The sequence below is a fragment of the Sceloporus undulatus genome, chromosome 1, assembly GCF_019175285.1.
Source record: "Sceloporus undulatus isolate JIND9_A2432 ecotype Alabama chromosome 1, SceUnd_v1.1, whole genome shotgun sequence".
Classification (NCBI taxonomy): domain Eukaryota; kingdom Metazoa; phylum Chordata; class Lepidosauria; order Squamata; family Phrynosomatidae; genus Sceloporus; species Sceloporus undulatus.
Genome location: NC_056522.1, coordinates 324,470,625 through 324,489,904, shown reverse-complemented (window position 1 = coordinate 324,489,904; position 19,280 = coordinate 324,470,625). Strand labels below are relative to the sequence as shown.

General features: G+C 38.5%; 1 protein-coding gene across 1 annotated transcript in view; it reads right to left on the bottom strand.

The window, feature by feature from the left end:
• FMN1 (formin 1) overlaps positions 1-5,913 on the bottom strand; it is a 170,117-nt gene extending 164,204 nt beyond the window's left edge. The window contains 2 exon segments of the mRNA XM_042446233.1: positions 2,081-2,198; positions 3,535-5,913. Of these exon segments, the coding sequence (XP_042302167.1) occupies positions 2,081-2,198; positions 3,535-5,148 (1,732 nt within the window). The 5' untranslated portion in view covers positions 5,149-5,913.
• Between the last annotated feature and the right edge of the window lie 13,367 nt (positions 5,914-19,280).

Sequence of the window (19,280 nt, the reverse complement as noted above, 5' to 3'; positions counted from 1 at the left end):
GATTTCTGCAATGCGCTCTACATGGGGCAACCCTTGTACCATACTCGGAAGCTGCAACTTGTGCAGAATATGGCAGCCCGTCTGGTCACTGACACTGCCAGGGCCAGTCATATAACACCTGTCCTTAAAGACTTACATTGGCTGCCTATTCGCTTCCGGGCGCAATACAAGGTGTTGGTAATCACCTATAAAGCCTATAAATGGCTTGGGCCGAGGGTACCTGGAGGACCGCCTCTCTCCGTACAATCCGCCCCGCGCACTTCGATCTTCAGGGCAGCTACTGCTAAGAGTTCCAGAGGTGAAATATAATTCCACCTCTAGGAGGGCTTTCTCCATCTTAGCCCCAAACCTCTGGAACGCGCTGCCCTTCGAGCTCCGCTCAGCCACCTCCTTAGCCCAATTTAGGAAGGGGCTAAAAACCCATCTATTCGAACAAGCCTACCCCTGACCAGCAACTCCCCCCCCCCCTCGTCAGCACTGTAGGCCGGCATGTTAATTTTATTGTTTTTATTGAATTGTTTTAATGTATATGTATGTATTGTTATTAGATGCTGTTCACCGCCCTGATTTTCAGAAGGGCGGTATACAAATAAAATTTTATTATTATTATTATTATTTATTATATTAGAGAATCCACCAAAACAACAACAACAAAACACCATACACACGAAGAAGAAATCAATGTGGCGATACAAATAATGTAAACTTCTGGTTCAATGGAAAACTCTCACTGGTGGAATGGAGAAGCTGGGCATCTTCATCTACATCCAATCCCTTTTCCCCTATGTCCCTTCCTCACCTGCTCTGAGTGGGTGGTGGATCCTAGACAGAGTGGGGGAAATGTCACTTGGAGGCAGCAGATGAAGGGATCAACTTTGATCTTCCCTTAGTGAGGGTGCAATCTTTCTGAGAAAAATTATGCCACAGGAATGCTACCATTGACAGAGAAGAATCTTATACATGGCACAGATACAGAGCCATAACCAAAAACGAGACAGAGAGGGCTGCTCCTAGGGATAATCCAACTTTCCTCTGGGAGGTACAGTATTGTGGGTAGACAGCAAGACCACAGATGGTGTTCCCCTGCAAAGAGTTTAGAAATGTTCTAAGCTCTTTTGGGGACTACAATTCTTACAGTTTCCTAACTAGCACAACCACTGGCTATGATGACTGAAGGATTTGGGGGAAATAAACCCCAAAAGCAACTTTTCCAAACTCTGACATGCACCTAAAGCCCTTTGGTTATTACTCATAACAAACAAATTATTATAATTTAACTTCTTAAAAGTAAAGAACGTTCTCTTAAAATAAAAGAGTTCTCTAACATACAGCAAATTAATTGCACAAGGAAGTCCCATTTTAAGGAACAGATGAAACATTTCTTAAGCTATATAATTTGGCAATTGCCAAGTTTCAAACACTTACTGCACATTTAAAAATAACTGCTTGAAAATAATTTTTAAAAGGTAAACAAAGCAATTGGATTGCCAAAAAGTACGCTACAATATTAATGTTGTACTTCTCTAGTCACAGACTTGAAAAACAGAAATTCTAAATTGTATCAATATTTAACATAATGATTTCACAATTTAAATAAATTGCACAGAGTTCCTTAATGACATGACCATAAATGTTCATTTCACAGATAAAAGCAAAGGTTCCACAATAAATCGCAATTACACTCGTCCCTCCCCGCTTGCGGACTTGGGATTTGCGGTTTTGATCCTTTACAGACGGCAAGCGGGGAGGGACAAAATGGGGCGCTTGCCTGTGGTGCGTGCTTGGAAGCACCCCCCATTATAACCAATAGGGCTTGAATATGTGCGATATTTCCAATTTGTGGGAGGGGAGTGTCCAGAACAGTTCTCCCATGAATCGGGAGGGATGAGTGTATTTTTATTTTCCCTTCAACCTATTCGAAGTAAGCATTCACCGTAGGTGCAACCAAAGCAAACTGTTATTATCTAAAAATTAATTTACTTTTAACAAAGTTCTCAACTACCAAGTTTTAAAAACTAGTTTCTGAAGCCTGGCATTATTACTTTTGCTTACTGACAGAAAATACACCATTCTCTATTACCTGCTTCTGTGTATTTTAATCCTACTTTTTCTTCTTCATCCTTTGCTTTTGGTGGTGGCCAGACAGTCTGGAGTCTTCCTGGAGTTCTGTCATCCTGTTCTGAGGAAACTGCATCAGTCTAATAAAACAGTACAAATAGGCAAGTATTTTTATACAGTTAAAAAAAAGTAATGTAAAAACTACAGTATTAAAAAACAAAACAAACTGACACTATTAAACCATTTTGTGTTTGTACATCTTCATTTGTTCTCCACCACATTCTTTTTTGTTTTGCTGAACATCCCATATGAAAAAAGTTAGGGTCATTTGAAAACTTGCTTACTACTTTGCAATATTTTAGTGGTTCTAATAAGATAGCATGTACTGTTACTTTTAGGCTTTTTAAAATACAAATCTGGACCAATATGGGTATATGCATGTAACTTGGTCCAATTTGTGTTTGCTTGTTCATATGGGGCAATCACAATGGTCTTTGTGGGCATGAGTTCTTCCACCAGGGACAACTACCTACATCCACAGAGCTCACATGAGGCAATCCACCAATGCGAATACAGTATTTTATTGGTACCAGATTAAATGTTGGATAAAGATGGGAAGATCCCAGTTAAATACCCAACTTAATAAAAATGATCACTGTAAATTTGAATCAGTCATTATGAGATGGGTTGTAGACAGGGACATAATGTATTCTGTCAAGCTTCTTGAAGGAAAGACTTGGTATAACTCGGATATAACTGTAATAAATGTGAATATTATTTATTATTTTGATGCTTAGTATTTACCAGTCAATATGGTTGAGAGATTATTGATCTGAACTAAAAAAAGAAGCCAAACTCCAAATTTCAAATAAAAAATTAATCATATTTTGACTTCAGTGTCTCATTTTAGTGGGAAATACACTGGTAATTTATTTCACAGTGTGATTTAGGGGGATATGCAACCCAAATCATGGATAACTTTTAAATTAATAATTTTGCATTCTAGAGGCTGATGTACATGATAAATAACAGCCTGTATTTCCACCACTTGCAATTTCATTTTTACACAATACTGATCTTAATGTGTTTGTTGTTGTTTTGTGCCTCTAAGTTATTTTTTATTTATGGTGATCCTAAGGTGAACCTATCACAGGATTTTCTTGGCTAGTTTCTTCAGAGGTGGTTTGTCATTGCCATCCTCTGAGGCTGAGAGAGTATGACTTTTCCCAAGGTCACCTAGTGGGGTTTATGCATGAGTGGAGATGCAAACCTTGATCTCCAAATTCATAGCCCATTGCTCAAACCGCTATACCACACAGTGAAGCATTCACTAATACCACTTAGCAACTTAATTGGGTCATTCTGCCATCAGCATATGCCATGATTAACTCAGTTTACACCCATCAAATGTCCAGATTAAAATTCAGAAGTGTACCTATACTCCAGACATGGCATTAAAAATATTAATTAACCTACTGGTTTAATGTCAGTTGCTCCGTCACCAGGTTTTGATGTATTCCTTTCAAATACAGCCTTCAATGATTCTTTTTCATGTCTCATTTTGCGTTTGATTGCTTCCAGCTCTGAAGGGTCAGCAGTTGTCTCTTTTTTGGGAGGACGTGTGAACAAAGCTTTAAATGCATCTAGTGCAGACTCAGCTGGGCTTGGTTTAGCCTCTTCAGAAGGGCTGGTGGTTTCCACTCTTACAGAAGATTTGCTTTCCTGGATATCATCACTAGTTCCAGATTCACTTATAACCTCACCAGAATCTTTATCTTCAGTTCTAGGTCCTAAGAGCTGAGACAGCTGTTCTAGAAAGGTAGGAGAAGGCTTGGGCTCTGATGGCTTTCTTTTAGTAATTAGTTCAGGTGCAACATGGGACTTCTTAACAGGCTGTCTTAATTTAAGCATAGCTAAGTCACTGTCCTTCTGCTTGATTTCAGTAACAGTTTCTTCCAGTTCAGTAGATGATCCTTTCTTGCGAACACGTAACCCACTAAAAAAGGCAGGAAGTTGAAAAGTCTTGTCACTTGAAGCATGTTTTTGGAGGGATTCAGCACTGTGATTGTTTGTGAGAGATCCGGGTTCTTCTCCAGTCTCCTGAGCATCTTCCCCTGCACCAGGGGGAGAAATCATCTTATTCCCTGGTGTTACGTTCGTTGTATCTGAACAAATGTCCTGTGGTGTATCATCCATATCTGTAGAAGGCAATTTAGAACTTGGTAGATTTCTCTCTGTTTTATCTCCGTTTATAATTCTAATAGCATCTCCGTATCCTCCTGTTTCCTCTTCTTTATTTTGGTCATTATCCTCCAAAGACATAGCACTGTTTAGCACAGATTTGTTTATTACATTTTCATTTGTATGTGGGCCTGTAGCCTCATTGTCTGATTCTGTGTCACTTGTTGTATGAACCAAAGTACCCTGAACAATAATGGATTCCTTGTTATCTTGTTTGCTGAATTCAGACAAAGGAGAGTGTAGAAATTCTGAATTGGAAAGTGATGGCTCACTCTGATCCATTGCTTGCTGTTCCAAGTCAGCCAGCTCATAAGCACCAGTCTTGTGCCCACTTGGGCTAGTGGTGATGTTTACATTAACTTTGGAGTCAACAGGTACACCATCAATCTTACAGTTTCCTGGGTCACTGGATTTACCTACTCCAGAGACAACTGGGGCAATGGCATCAGACTCCAGGGCAGATGTTCTGCCAGTACCAGCCTCTGGAGCAGACTGAGCACAGTTTGTTCTTTCAACCTCTGACATGTCTGGAAGCACATGAACTATATCTGAATCATCATCTCCATTGATACTGCTCCCCACTTCTTGGTTGTCAGTATGGCTGGTGAAACCATCATTGATATTTTCAATGTCATTTTGAAATCTTGTAAGAACTGCTTGCTCTTTTGAAGTTCCTGATTCCAATTTAGCTGTAAATCCAAAAAGTGTTTTCATAGAAAATTTAGTGAAGAGGTTTTGGCCTGCTTCAGCATCTGTCACACTCCCTAGATCTGAGAGCGAGTTGCTTTCAGAAAGTTGATTCGCTTCCATGTTGGGCAAATCACAGTAACACATAGGATGCTTGCACATATATTAATTCATTTCAATATGATGATTCCAAGGCAATATCTGTCACACTGTCTAGTTCACAACATAAGGAGGCAGTTCCCTCTGATCACACACTACTCTTGAGTGTACATTTTCAGACCTGTGATGTGGTCTAAAACACAAATTTCTGCCAAATGTTACAAAGGAGAAAAGTGGAGATTTTGTATCCTGTGTACAGCATTACACTTTCTCAGCACCGGCACTATTTATTCTTTACACAATGGGCCTTTTTTGTCAAGGCAAATCTGCTGCAAACTAATCAGCTGAAAATATGAACAACCACTGTACTAATTCCTACTTTTCGGTTGGTTCCACATAGTCATTTACTTACTAGAAAGTATTTAACAAAATGACAGATTTTTTTTTAGTATTGAACAGCTGGTACTTGCAGTTTGTTACTTCCTGATGCCGTCCCAGGAATCAAAAATATTTGTCAGCAGAACACTCCTGAAAGTTTCTTGTAAGCTTTCCCACTGTGGTGAAATGCTCTTTTTAGCAAAAGCTTCATAGAGAATAAGTATTAGAAAGCTGGAAAATCCTGATAGAAATGTTTCAGAATCTTCAGCAAAAACATGCCGTCTTTCAACTTCTGGCAAATTCCAACTGTTGAAAAGCCCCAGCTAACTGAACACAGTGCCCTTCAAGCTGAATAAAAAAAATCCACTCTTCCTCTTTGCTGCAGATTTCGTCAGAAATGCAGATTTCAGCCGGTGAACACAAAGCAACAAGACTGGTTTCATATTACTGTGTCTTAAACTCTGCACAGCTATTTCTGTGGACCATAAACAGGTACTTATCGGCCCATTTCACCACACCCACAGATTAGAAACTATATGGGAGGGAAGGTAAATAGCCACAACCCAGAATTTATCCATTAACTCTTCAGAGAGCAGAAGAGGAGAAAAACAGGCATCTCCACTGCCTTATCTTCTAGAGGAAAGTAGGTTCTTACTGTTGAATTTCTTTTCACTTCCTCTTATTTTGTCTTTCCAGGAATTAAGACAAATGAAAATACATTTCAACAAGTTCAAGAAAAATAGACATTACTCTTAGAGAGGTCTGGTGCTACAAAAAACAACAAATCCCGGGATTCAATAGGATGTAGCCATGATAGTTAAAGTGATGTCAAACTGCATTATTTCTTCAGTGCGGCAGCAGCCTAGGTTGCTCAGAAGCAGGATATAGTGAAACACACTAATCATCTTTTGTTCTCCATATCTGTAAGAAGAGATACACTGTCCCTTTAATTCAAGCTATATGTGAACCATGAAACTCACTGCACAAGTCACACTCTCTTACTTTCAGAGGGTGGCCAAGGCAAACCCCCTATGAAGAAATTTGCCAATAAAACCCTGTGATGGGGACGCCATAAGTTGGAAATAACTTGAAGGCACACAGCAACAGCAACACATTATTAAATCAAATTCATCATTGTATGAATTAGGTCATATACATATACATATGACATCTGGGTCTGCTTATTCTCCTTCAAAACAAACATTTACATTAGGGATGATCTGAAAATGATGGTTTAATGTTACTATTTAATATTTTCATTTCTTTCTGCACACTACTCAGGATATTATTTTGGATATGGTAAGCTGTACAGTGCGCCCGAGACATATGTGGGCGCTTTTTACCATGAGCCCTGGTGGCGTAGTGGTTAAATGACTGTACTGCAGCCACTCACTCAAAACCATAAGGTTGCGAGTTCAAGAAAAGCAAAAGGGCTCAAGCTTGACTCAGGCTTGCATCCTTCCAAGGTCACTAAAATGAGTACCCAGATTGTTGGGGGCAAATTAGCTTAACAGTTGTAAACTACTTAGACACTGCTTAGGTGGTATGAAGTGGTATATAAATGAAGCTTGTTTTGTTTGTAATGTGCTCCTTAGTGCCTTTTCTTTTTCTAAACCCCACTTGGACTTCTGGGATCTCTCTCTCCATGTATGGTTGGATTCTGTGTTGCAGACTTTTGAGCACAATTTTGCTTGCGTGGGATATTAATACTATGGTCCTATAATTGCTGAAGTTTTTTGTGTCCCCTTTTTTGTGGATTGGGATGTATATTGATTGTTTCCAGTCTGTTGACCAAAGTTTTGTTTTCCATATTTGTTGACATATATTAATTAGAACTAGAGTGGTTTCTGTGTGTGTGGATTGTAGCAGTTGGACTGGAATATCATCTATTCCTGGTGATTTGTTTTTACAGATTTCTCTTATTGCAGCTTCCACTTTGCTTTTTAGAATTGGGGTTCAACTTCATATGGTTCTTTACTCCATGTATCATTCACTTTTTAATCTCTTTTACATAACTCTTCTGTGTTCTGGCTCCAGCATTTTTGTAGTACATTCCTTGTCATAGAGAATTCTGGCCTTTGGTTTGAATTTTCTTTTGAGTTCTTGGATTTTATGGAAGAGGTCTCCCATTTACCCTTTTTTGTTGTTGTCTTCTATTTCAAATCTGTACTGCTGTGGTTCAGTGGATTTGCACTTGAAGTAAGACTTGTTCAAATGTTTTCTGGCTTACAGAACTACACTCTGGAATAAAGATGCTGGATCATGCAAATAAATGCCTTTCCATCAGCCCAGTTGGGGCTATTTTTTGATTACGTGCAGTGTAGTGGTTGCCTCAGACCAACAAGAGTGGCATACTTCAGTGAACTGCCAGGTTCTTTCATCCTTAGGTAGGGATGGTTGGTTCTAAATCTGGACCTCTAGAGCCAGGAATGAACAGCTGGCAAGTTCTGTAGAGGGTGAGAAGCAGCAGCAGTGGCAACACAGGGAATGGTGGCAAGAGTGGGGAGATGAGTAACAAAGGTAAAAGCAATAGCAAACCAAGTTTTCTTGGCACTTGATTTGTGGCAGAGGAGAAGTATCATCATGGAACCATATCTTTTTTAGGGTGCAAAGTGGCTCACAAGTAGCTTTTACCATTTTATGAACTGAACCATTAGACAGTCACTTCTTCAATGCATGGTAGAAAACAATCTTGAAGAAACCCTAATGGATGAGGTGGCCCAGAATGATAAAACCATTAGTAAGTTATCTTTTGAAATGTGTATTGTCCTTGAACATAGATCTTCAACCTTCATTGTACTGTGATTGTACAAAAGAATTCCTTACACTGTTGAAATGCAATGGCTATGCTTGCCACTTTGTGGTTACCTTACTGATCTAAATCATGGTCAGTTCACCTTGACAGATGTCATAATATCCAAAATACTGATAATTATAGTCTTTATTATAGTGCAATGCTTTGATGTAACAGGCAGTGCTCTGATGCTGTTAACAGAATATCATGGAAGAGAATAATGAAACCTCTACAGTCACTTCCATTTTTGCACTCTCCTGACATGTAGGGCCTGCATGTGAAAATTTACAATTATATCACTGGATCTAAAGGCACTAGAATGGTTTGGTAGACTATGTGAACCCATTAGTGTATTTAGTCAATGACTAGGGAACAAGAAGGCAATAGCAATACCCTGCTGAATCCTCTAACATCTCCTGGGCCTAAAATGGTCAGGGGGACTAAAAACATAGCAGAAATGTCCTTCTTAGTGAATACTGGGGGAAAAGTTGTTTTTGTGTGAGAGAGGATGTAGCTGTCCAAGGTTTTCAGTTGGGGCTAATGCAGCCCCCTGACCTCTGACAGTTACCCACCCATTTTATAAAACATAGAACATAGAAGATGGGATCTTTTCCACTCCCAGTTCATTTAACTACCCGCAAAAGAGCCAAAAAGCACTACAAGCAATTGGATGGGTGGGCAGAAAGGGAAAGAATTGGGGCCATCAGGAGACAGGGACCTGGGCTGCTTTAATTAGACCAGTGAAACATGAACAGACATACACACACTCCTTAAAGAGTTTGCCTGTTTGACTGGGCCTCTCTGATTAATTTGTCAGAATTGTCTATGGCTATTTAACATTCCATATTCCTTCCATTAAAAATTGTTAGGCACCAAGTGATGTCAAAGACCTCAACTTCAGACCTTAAGATGATACTTTCAGTCAGAGGAGACAGTGCTAGACTAGCTGGACAAATAATAAATGCTGGTATAGGACATATTTCTATGTTGCTCTATTTTAGAGCCACCATACATCTAAACTGCAACAAAACAACTGCAAGAAATCAACATTAAATTGGATCCAAATTTAGTCATACTTATAGCAGACTAATTGAAATCATGACTAATTTAAATCCAATTAATTTCAGTAGGCTTCTTCTAAATGTGACTAAATAGTGATTCAACACATTAACCAAAATCCAATTTCACAGTAGCAGACTAACACAACTGGATTAAACCCATTGTTCCTTAGTTCTTTGTTCTTCACATTCCATTCTTGAATCCTGGGACAGAATAAATATTGTAGAAGAGGAATTTTACTGCATATCTTTTTGTGTGAGTATATACATACTTTTTTTCTACGCTTCATGAACATATGAACTCAAATAAATAAAAAGACAAATGCTTTTAGTTAGGTATAATTTATTATTTAGAGATGTTAGAATCCTGTTAGTATTCTACCAGATAGTGTTTGTAGTGTAGTATAGTAGTGGGGGGATGATGGGGCTTTAGCTGCAGTAGAAGAGTAGATAGTGATAGTAGTGCATAGCAGGGCCAGGTGTCTTATCTAGTGGCCTTGAAGGCCTGGCTCTCCGAGCGCTCAGAGCTGGGAATGTGCTTTCACTTCTGTGGGAATCAGGAGGGGCTTCGCTTGGCGGGTTTCTGCTTGGGAGGGGTTTTTTGGCCTTTGGGGATTCTGTTACTTTGTCTATGGGAGGGTGTGGTTAGTCTCAGCTAAGAAGCTGAGTGAGGCACATGTCTGATTCTGGATCTATCAATAAAGTGCTGTTGATTATATCAATCAAGCTGACTGGTTGATTGTCTGGGATTCTGGGTGCTAACTCTGACAAGAGATGAAATAATAAATTTCTAAACAGCTTAAATTACAAATTGTATATTGTCAGGGTATATTGCTTATTATTGGGGTCTTTTATTACATTTAGGTGTTCCAATAGATATTAAAAAATTGCACCTGTCAGATTTCAGAATATGAAGTAATATGGTTTTGAGGGGTAGTTTAAAGTTATTTCTATCTTAAAAGTGATAATCTATTAATAATAAGAAATGAGACTAAGAGAGAAAAATGTTGCTAAATAAAAAGTGGGGAAGATTTGTAACACCTTTAAAACTGACTAGTTTATTTCTGCATCAGGTTTCATAAACTACAGCCCAAATTCAGTTATAAGGGGGGGGGGGAAACGGACTGTAGACTCATACTGGAAGAAATAGGTTAGTATCAAAGCTGACATAAGACACAATTTTTCCTTCCTCTGTTTTTATGCTGAAATAGAGTAAAATGGCTATCTGAAAATTCAGGCATTGCTGATAATTTGGTTCAGCATCATTGTACAGTGGACTAGCCGGGATCAAAATATTAAAGAATTCACTTTTTGGAACCCAGTGAATAGTCTGGTGACATTTAGGGCTGTAAAACTACTGCAGTTGATCAAACACCTAACTGAGCAGTCCCTTACATGAGAGATTACTGGAAATCTCAGGTAAAAGCAGAACAAAAGCAGTGTTTAATTTTTAAAAAAAATAAGACTTCATGCATATGTATTGGACTCGATCTGTCCAGAGAATGATAGTGTTTCACAAAATTGTAATATAAATAAACAACAGTTTAAAATATTATTTATAGAACTACTCACATTTAAATCTAGATGCAACAAATCTCTGTCAGCTCTTTCTTTTTCACTGAAATAGGTAGGTGGATGAGAATGTCCCAACCTGCAACCTAAAACCCAGTCATCACTTTCTCTATTTGCAACATGTATATTAGCTACTTGTTCAGAGAAGTCATTCCTCAGAGCAGCTTCTGCTGGAATACCTATATGATTTTAACAAGAAAGAAAAAGAAAATTATCTCCAACTATGAGAGATGCAATATTTCAGTATACCACTTGGGGCTTTATAGTATGCAATATTTCAATATACCACTCAGGGCTTTATAGTATGACAACAGCAACTGTACTATGTTTTGCATTCTCATGATTGCAAAGGATTTCATCAGCTCCTGTTGGATCACATGTAGACAAAAACTGAACTCAGTTTCAGATGAAATGATGCCAAGTTAATAGCTCCTAAGTAAAGATTTTACTTCTCCAGCCCAACAGCAGAGTCATAAGCATGCCCTGATCACAGAGTTTTCTTAGCAGCAGCTGGTTTACATTCCATGAACAAGAAACAGAGAACTAGCAAAATACTTGTCAATACAGAAAACAAAGGCAGAGAGTGAAAAGAGGGCCTGTGTAGTGCAGTGAGGTCCCAGGGCACCAAATGACCCTTTCTGTTTTGCAGACAGAAATCCATATGGTCCCTCGGGATAGCCACACCATCCAGGATCATGGCAAGTTTCTCCCATACTATAGTATACACCCAAGCACAGACTGTTACTTTCCCCATTCACTTAGACTGAAGAAAGCATAGGGATGTACTTGGGAACACTGTTAAACTTGAGATGAGCTTGTCTCTTAATGCATGGAACAGAGTTTGGTCCGCCTTCACTCATATATTTATACTTGGGGTGAGCTGTACCCATACCACCCTATTCTAATATTTTAGAAATATGGGGAAAGTCCCCCTTTTGCCCTCTTTTGATGAATATAAGGGCTTTCCTGGACTGTTTTAGGCCCGAGAGGGGCCCTTTTTTTCTGTCAGGAGGTTGCCAGAAGTCACTATGAAGGGTTAGAAGGCATATCTGGTAAAATTGCCCCCATGGGCCCTCAAAGACACTGGGAGCTTATTAAGTTAATTAGGTTTCGCCTCCCAAAAACATGATGGACGTGATGGGAGCCCACAAGAGGCCACACTGGGACCTCTGGGGGGAGTACATGTCACCTGTGGCCATGCTTTGCCCACCCTTGCCTTAGATGCAATATATGCATTTATAGCATTTATTGCCAGAGAGGCTTTTCTCAAGAGCATTACAACAAATATGATGCCACAAATGGCTTTGAAAAGGAAGAAAACAAGAGCAAAATGGAGGTCTACATGGAAGTTTATGGCAGTCTTTGGTTAGGACGGTGATCACAGAATCAGAGAATTGGAAGAGATCTCAAGGGCCATCAGATCCAACCCCCTGCCAAGCAGGAACACTGATCAAAGCACCTACAACAGATGGCCATCTGGCCTTTGTTTAAAAACGTCCAAAGGAGACTCTACCTCACTCCAGCATATTCCATTGTCAAACAGCTCTAACTGTCAGGAGTTTTCTCCTGAGATTTAGGTGGAATCTCTTTTCCTGTAGTTTGAGTCCATTGTCCTAGCAATGATGGGCTACTGCATAACTGCAGCAATGTAGACCAGCAAAATGGCCATAGAGATGTTATCGGAAAAGAACATGGTACAGAAACTACACAACAGTGAGGGAGGAACAGAGATGTATATAGCTGCATAGCTGTATACCTGAGGAAGAGAGGGTGTGCCACTGGAACACGAGAAAGTCCCATACATAGAGAAGGACCTCTGAGCTGAGCCTTAATGTTTTTCTCTCCTCACTCCCTTCATTGTAAACACCAGGCCCTTCTGTTCAAACCTACTGCTTAAAGGTCTTTATTAATTTGACCCAATACAAAACAACAACATTCCTGAGTGAAATTTTAGTTGAACACTCTTTGCTTTTGACTGATAGTATTCCCAGTGAACCACTGATGAATAGTTGCAGTAGAAACATGCAAACTTTATGCAAAATGATGCAAACAGCAACATATTTTGTTAAATTTCATCTATTTAAAAAATAGCTTATATATTATATACATCCTATTCCTTTTGACTTTTTGGTTCTTTAAAGGACATTAGATTTGATCAATTTAAATAATGATATATTGCAGCATATATAGAGAGATACAATATTGTGACCCAGGGGCTCTTTCCTGTCTCCAGTGCATCCCATCTGGTCCCGCAAACAGTCAACTTACAACTTCTTTGCATTAGCCTATGAAACAATGTGCCAAAGACGTTTCATTATGTCTTAGTTTGTGTGTAAGTGAGCCAGTGAATGAAACAAGTAATTCCAGTCCTTGTTGGCAATAAAACAAGAAAGCCATCTCAAAATAGACTGTCAGGGATATTAGAGCTGGTGCTAGATAGAGTTTCAAATCCTTAGTCAGATTTGAAACTCAGAAGGTAGCACTAGACAAGTCACTAGTGGTATTCACATGTCACTTAGGCCAAGAATCATGGCTTAATAAAACAGGAAGGGAACAAACAGTATACCAATACATACAACCTATTTGCTTCCATTATCTTTCTTCATTTACATGAGCAGAAAAGCTAACCAGGAAAGGGAAAGCTTAATGTGACATCTTAATGTGGGTAATGTTCTTTGTGTGAAGTGCACACAAAGAAGCTAAAATTTGTAAGCAAACAAAAAACCCAACCCTGCTTTATTTTTTAATTAGTGAGTAACCAAAGTCCCATTAATATTAGTAGATCTAGTCTAAATATTTATAGATTTAATCCTATGTTGAGTTTCTGGAATCTACATCCAAGATCCCTTCAGTTTTAAGACACTGCTGTACATGGTTGTAGGTATGGCAAGCAAAATTCTTAGTGCAGAAGCAATCATTGATTGTTGGAGTTAAGAGGCCTGTAAAATTTGGGTACTTTTATAACTTAGATATATAACTCTGGTGTAAAATTTGCTCTTGCCTTAATATTTTTGTCTACCACAGCTAAGAACTGATCTGACATAAGGATTTTGAGCACATAAATGTGCCCAGCAAAAGATTAACATATTTTCCAGATTGCCAATAACCATTAGTAAGCAGAGGATCGGAGATTGACACAAAAGTTGCAGTACCTTGTTCAGCTGCAACAATAACAATGTAATCCTGATGGGACCAGCAGAAATGATTCGTGTAGAGCTATTATGTTTTCAGGATTGTTGTTATAGCAATAGCAAGTACTTTTCTATATCATTGCACTTAAGCACTCCTTAAGTGGTTTATAATGTGTAAGCTAATTGCCCCCCACAAGCTGGGTACCCATTTTAGCGACCAATGGAAGGAGGTAAAGCTGAGTGGACCTTGGAGTCCCTGGGATCAAACTCACAACTTTGTGGTTGTGAATGGCTGCAGTACTGGTATTTAACCACTGCACCACCAGGGCTCCTTTGTTGTGTGCCTTCAAGTCATTTCTCACTTATGGCGATACTAAGGTGAACCAGTCATGGGGTTTTCTTGGCAAGATTTCTTCAGGAGAGGTTTTCCATTGACTTCCCCAGAGGCTGAAAACATGTGGCTCACCCAAGGTTAATAGGTTTCATGGCCAAACTGGGAATCGAACCCCGGATACAATATGCAATATGCAGCAGGAATGGTCCCTATGACCATTCATTGCCTGCTTGGATAAAGCACTATAGCAGTGGCAGGTGTCAATTCTAAACTGTGTAAACCCCTGAAAATAATCAGATTGTAGGCCTTTGGGGAGTTGGGTTGGGAGAAACCAACAACAGGAAATGTAACAAAATGTAGAGGTTGCTATAAGGAATACTACTAAAACCCAAATATTATCTGAATAATTAAGATGCCATTTAGTAACCTATTTAGGCATTAAAATTGGTTAATCTAAAAGGCTCCACATTTTCCATTACATCTATTTTCTTTTAAGTTCAAAAGTCAAGTTATTTTTTTTAAAAAAAACCAACAACACACACACTGTAAACTGCTGAGATGTTCTTACAAGAAAAGACCTATTCATATAGCCTTTGAGCCTGTGGCATCTATAGCTTTTCATTGTCTGTGATTATTTTTAATTGCATTGCCACGGGCTGAGCAGATCATGTGAGTATCAACACCACACAGGCTAAATTAATCTCAGATTTGATTTTGACATTCAGCTGTAACCACTTGCATTGCATTATTCATTCACCATATGAGCAGTAGTCTGGCTGAAGGTCACTGCCTGAGTATCCTGTCTGTGCATTTCCCTATAGGACTCTGGCTAGCCTCAGGACATTGTTCTGAACTGGTATGGCTCCTCTTATGTTCTCATGCAAACCAATTGGGAAAGCAGAGTGCAAGAGAACACAGAGCAGAAGTAGAACCTGGTGCATAATTCTGCTTCTCACACTGTAAAGGCACACATCTTAACTAGAAAGCAAAGCAAAGAGATCCTGGCCCTTTTAAATTTCAGATGCCATGGAATGAAACAGGAAATTTACAATGAAATAGCCCACACAAGGATGTCTGATGTTTTTTTCTTTGTGAACAGGAGTGGGATCAAATACAGAGCAGTTAACGAACAAATGAGAAAAAATAATCAAGCTAGCTCTTACTTCCTAAAAGTATCTGTAAACAAGATCTAGTGCCCTCTAGAGTTTGAAATGTGCAACAGTGACATACAGACAATATAATTGCAATTAATGAAATCGATCAATTCAAGCCTCAATGTGAGGAATAGAAATGGAGTGTATCATGACAGGCGGAGCGTAGAAAAGGGCTTCTGTGAATTTGATTCATTGAACCATTTCTATGAGAATGAGGACCAATTAATAGAATAAGCCCAACTCTTGTCATCAAATAGTTCTGTTTGGAGAAATTAATTCATTTCTATTTTTAAAGCATATTAATCCCAGGTCTGTGTAACAAGTTATTTAGTCTTTAGTTTTTGTTGAATAAATATTATTGAATTTTCAAGACCTCTTCACACCTTTTTGGATAAAATATCCTAGAGGACAGATATAGCACATTTTATTGACCGAGGAAGGAAAACATCTCATCACTTACAAAGATGCCCCGCCATTTCCCTAGAAGTAACCTAACGAACTGTACATCTAGTTAAAGCAGGGTTGGCAAGTGCATGGCAAGCAACAACCACTGACATTACCTCTTCTATAAAACTGTTAAAGGTACACCATCTCTATCCTTATTCCACTTGGCTTGAAATGAATTCATTATCAGATATACAGGAAAATTACAGTTGCATTTGACAGACAAAATGAATTTAGGCATACTTTATATATACACATAAAAACATGCACACACACACACACACTGGTTTCTATTGTATTGATTAATAAAAAGCTTTAAAAATTTAATTGTTAATACCGCTTCTGCATTCTTTTGTCATATGTCTGAGGTCGAGACCATGTGAAGCTAGCCTTCATTATTTTAAAACCAATTATGCTCCGTATCTTATTAATATCTCTTTTCTTTGTGTTTCTTTTGAACACTTCTTAATTCAAAATAAAACAGGGTAAAACAATTTACAAACTGATTATATGCTACACAAAGGCTTTAAAAAATTAGGTCAAAATCCATTCCATTGGTAAAAACCCACCTTGAATCTCATTCTGGGAGAAAAGTGAGATATAAATGTTTGCAATAAATAAATAAATAAATAAATAAATAAATTCTGTCAGCAGAATTAGGAAGGAGACTATTCACTAGTTTTTTGTGGGTTTTTTGGGCTAGGTGGCCATGTTCTAGAAGCGTTTGTTTATGATGTTTCGCCAGCATCTATGGCTGGCACCTTCAGAGAATGCCAGCCACAGATGCTGGCAAAATGTCAGAAACAAATGCTTGTAGAACTTGTCCACATAGCCCCAAAAAACCACAAAAAACTATAGATGCTGGCCATGAAAGCCTTTGACTTCACACTGGAGAATATTCTGTCTTTCAATGCAGTTTTATGTGCACCCCAAAACTATTTTAGAAGGCTTGAAGAAGAGCTGTTTCCCACAGCTGTCTTTAAGGTGGTGCTGAAAGGTAGCAGAGAGAAGGCAACACACTGAATGGTTTAGTGTAAAGCAAGGGCTGGCAACTCTGGTGGGCTTAGATGCCACAATTTAGCATTCAGTATGTGCCAGAGGTCACATCCAGTTTGAAATCATACAATCATAGGGTTGTAAGGGACCACAACAGCCATCTAAATCAACCCCTACCATGTAGTCACACTATCAAAGTACTCCTGAAAGAGATACTCAGCCAACCTCTGTTTAAAGACCTTCAAGTAAACAAACTCATATAATAAAAATAAAATCCAATTATGCCTGGATATCCGCTTCCAGTTTTAGTTTTTAGATATTTGGCCTTTAAAAAACAAACTATTTTATGGGTTTTTTGGGTTGTTGTTGTTTTAAAAAACCCTATTGTCTCAGATACCTAAAGGAGCAAGAAAACCTATTTTATTTCCTTTTATCAATAATAATAATAATAATAATAATAATAATAATAATAATAATACAGAGAGCATTGGGAAGACTGCTTGTGGCCTGAGGACTGCATCTAGGGGTAAATAATGGGCATAAACCAAGTAAATTTAAGCACTATTTGGTACCATTGATTTGAATGGGGAGAGGGACTTAAGCAAGTTAATTATCATAGTGAAATCAAGTGGACTTAACAATGCAATCTTATTGCATGTCTACTCAGAAATAAGTCCCACTTTCTACCTAAGATTACTTCACTTAGTTCACTTTATATTCTTTGTCAAGAATAGTTGTGACAGTCCAGGGCCTGACTCAGTGCTGCTACCCAACAGGCAGGCAACAATTCAGAATATTTACCTCTTTATTTCACTGTAGACATGGTTAATCAAAAGCACTAGTCAAGGTCAACTAAAATGTAATTCATCACAGCAGGAGTGGTACAAATTGGATGTAGTTCAGATATTCATTTTAGCTTTGAGTATTTTGCTGCACTGATTTTCCTGACTTTCATTCACTGGTTAAAAGATTTTCCATTGCTTTTGGTCTGGGCATGCTTCAACAAAACAGCAAAATGTTTTCCAGTTATTTTTAGCAGGATAAAATAGGGGGGGGGGGGAAGGAAAATTAAGGACTATTTAAAGAAATAAAAGGCAGATTTTATGACTCCATTAAAATTACTTTTAGGAAGATATCCAGGAACTTTTTCCTGGCTGTATGTATGGGCTTGTTTTTCTGACTTCTCTTGATAAGGTGTCTTTGGTCCAAAACACACTCCAGTTTTAGACCACTTTAACTGCCCTGGCTCAGTGCTAAATAATCCTGGGAATTGTAGTTTATTGTGGCACTAGAGCTCTCTGAAAGAGAAGGCTTTATGTCGCACAAATCTACAGTGTTTTGGACCTCTGACTCCAATGCTACCCATCTTCCAGTTCACCCAATCTGACTCTCTTCATTCTATTTTCATCCTATCTCCCTGGCTATTCCTCGCTATTCCTTCCAGGCCTGGAAGAGGTTTCTCAAGGATCTAACTCTGGCTCTACTTTCCTAGTGCAGTTGCCAGATATCTGGGTCCATCTTCTCCAGGGCAAGGGGGAAGTATCTCAGAAGAGAGTGCTATGTTGAAAAGTATGTGAGTGTCACAGTGCCAACTGATTAGAAAACATCTAAGTACCTGAGGTTACCCAGAGGTCTGAAAAAAACAAAGGGCTAGTCAACTTGATTTCTCTCTTTTTTCCTTAAAATATGTATATGTGTATAATCATCGCTCAGTGGGTTTTGTAATGGCTGTGTTCTGTTTAACCAGACTGACAGACTGTCTTTTGAGATATTAGAGATCTATGCTTCTAAAAGACCTCAATGCAATTTTTTCTGTGCATATACAGCTTCCAGATGAAGCTTATGCTCACTGTTTATGGGTAAAAACATATAAAGTGTTCACTAGTTCACAGGACTTCAATATCTGAAGCCTCTCCCAATGAGATTTTCTGGAGGTGCTCTTATCTGTGTCTCATCAGTGGGAACAATATACAGTGCGAGGACCTAGGAATGGACCTTCTCCACAGTGGCTCTCCAATTAGAGAAGGCCCTCCTCTTTGATGCCAATGTTGCTTTCATTCCAGTGCTAAGGTAAAATCTGTGGGTTTTTTTTTAATTCAAGCCTTGGGGGGTCTAATGATTTCATCCAAAACTGAACAAATACATGGTTTTCAGCTGTTTTATTTGGTGTTTGTATAATATTTTCTAAATTGTTTATTTTTCATTATTTTAAATTTTATGTTGATTAGACTGATACCACATGATATAAGATGGAAAGCAAATATTTTAATTAATAAATACATTTTATGGTGAAATAGTCACATTTATAGGGTTTTACAGATCCTTTAGACATTG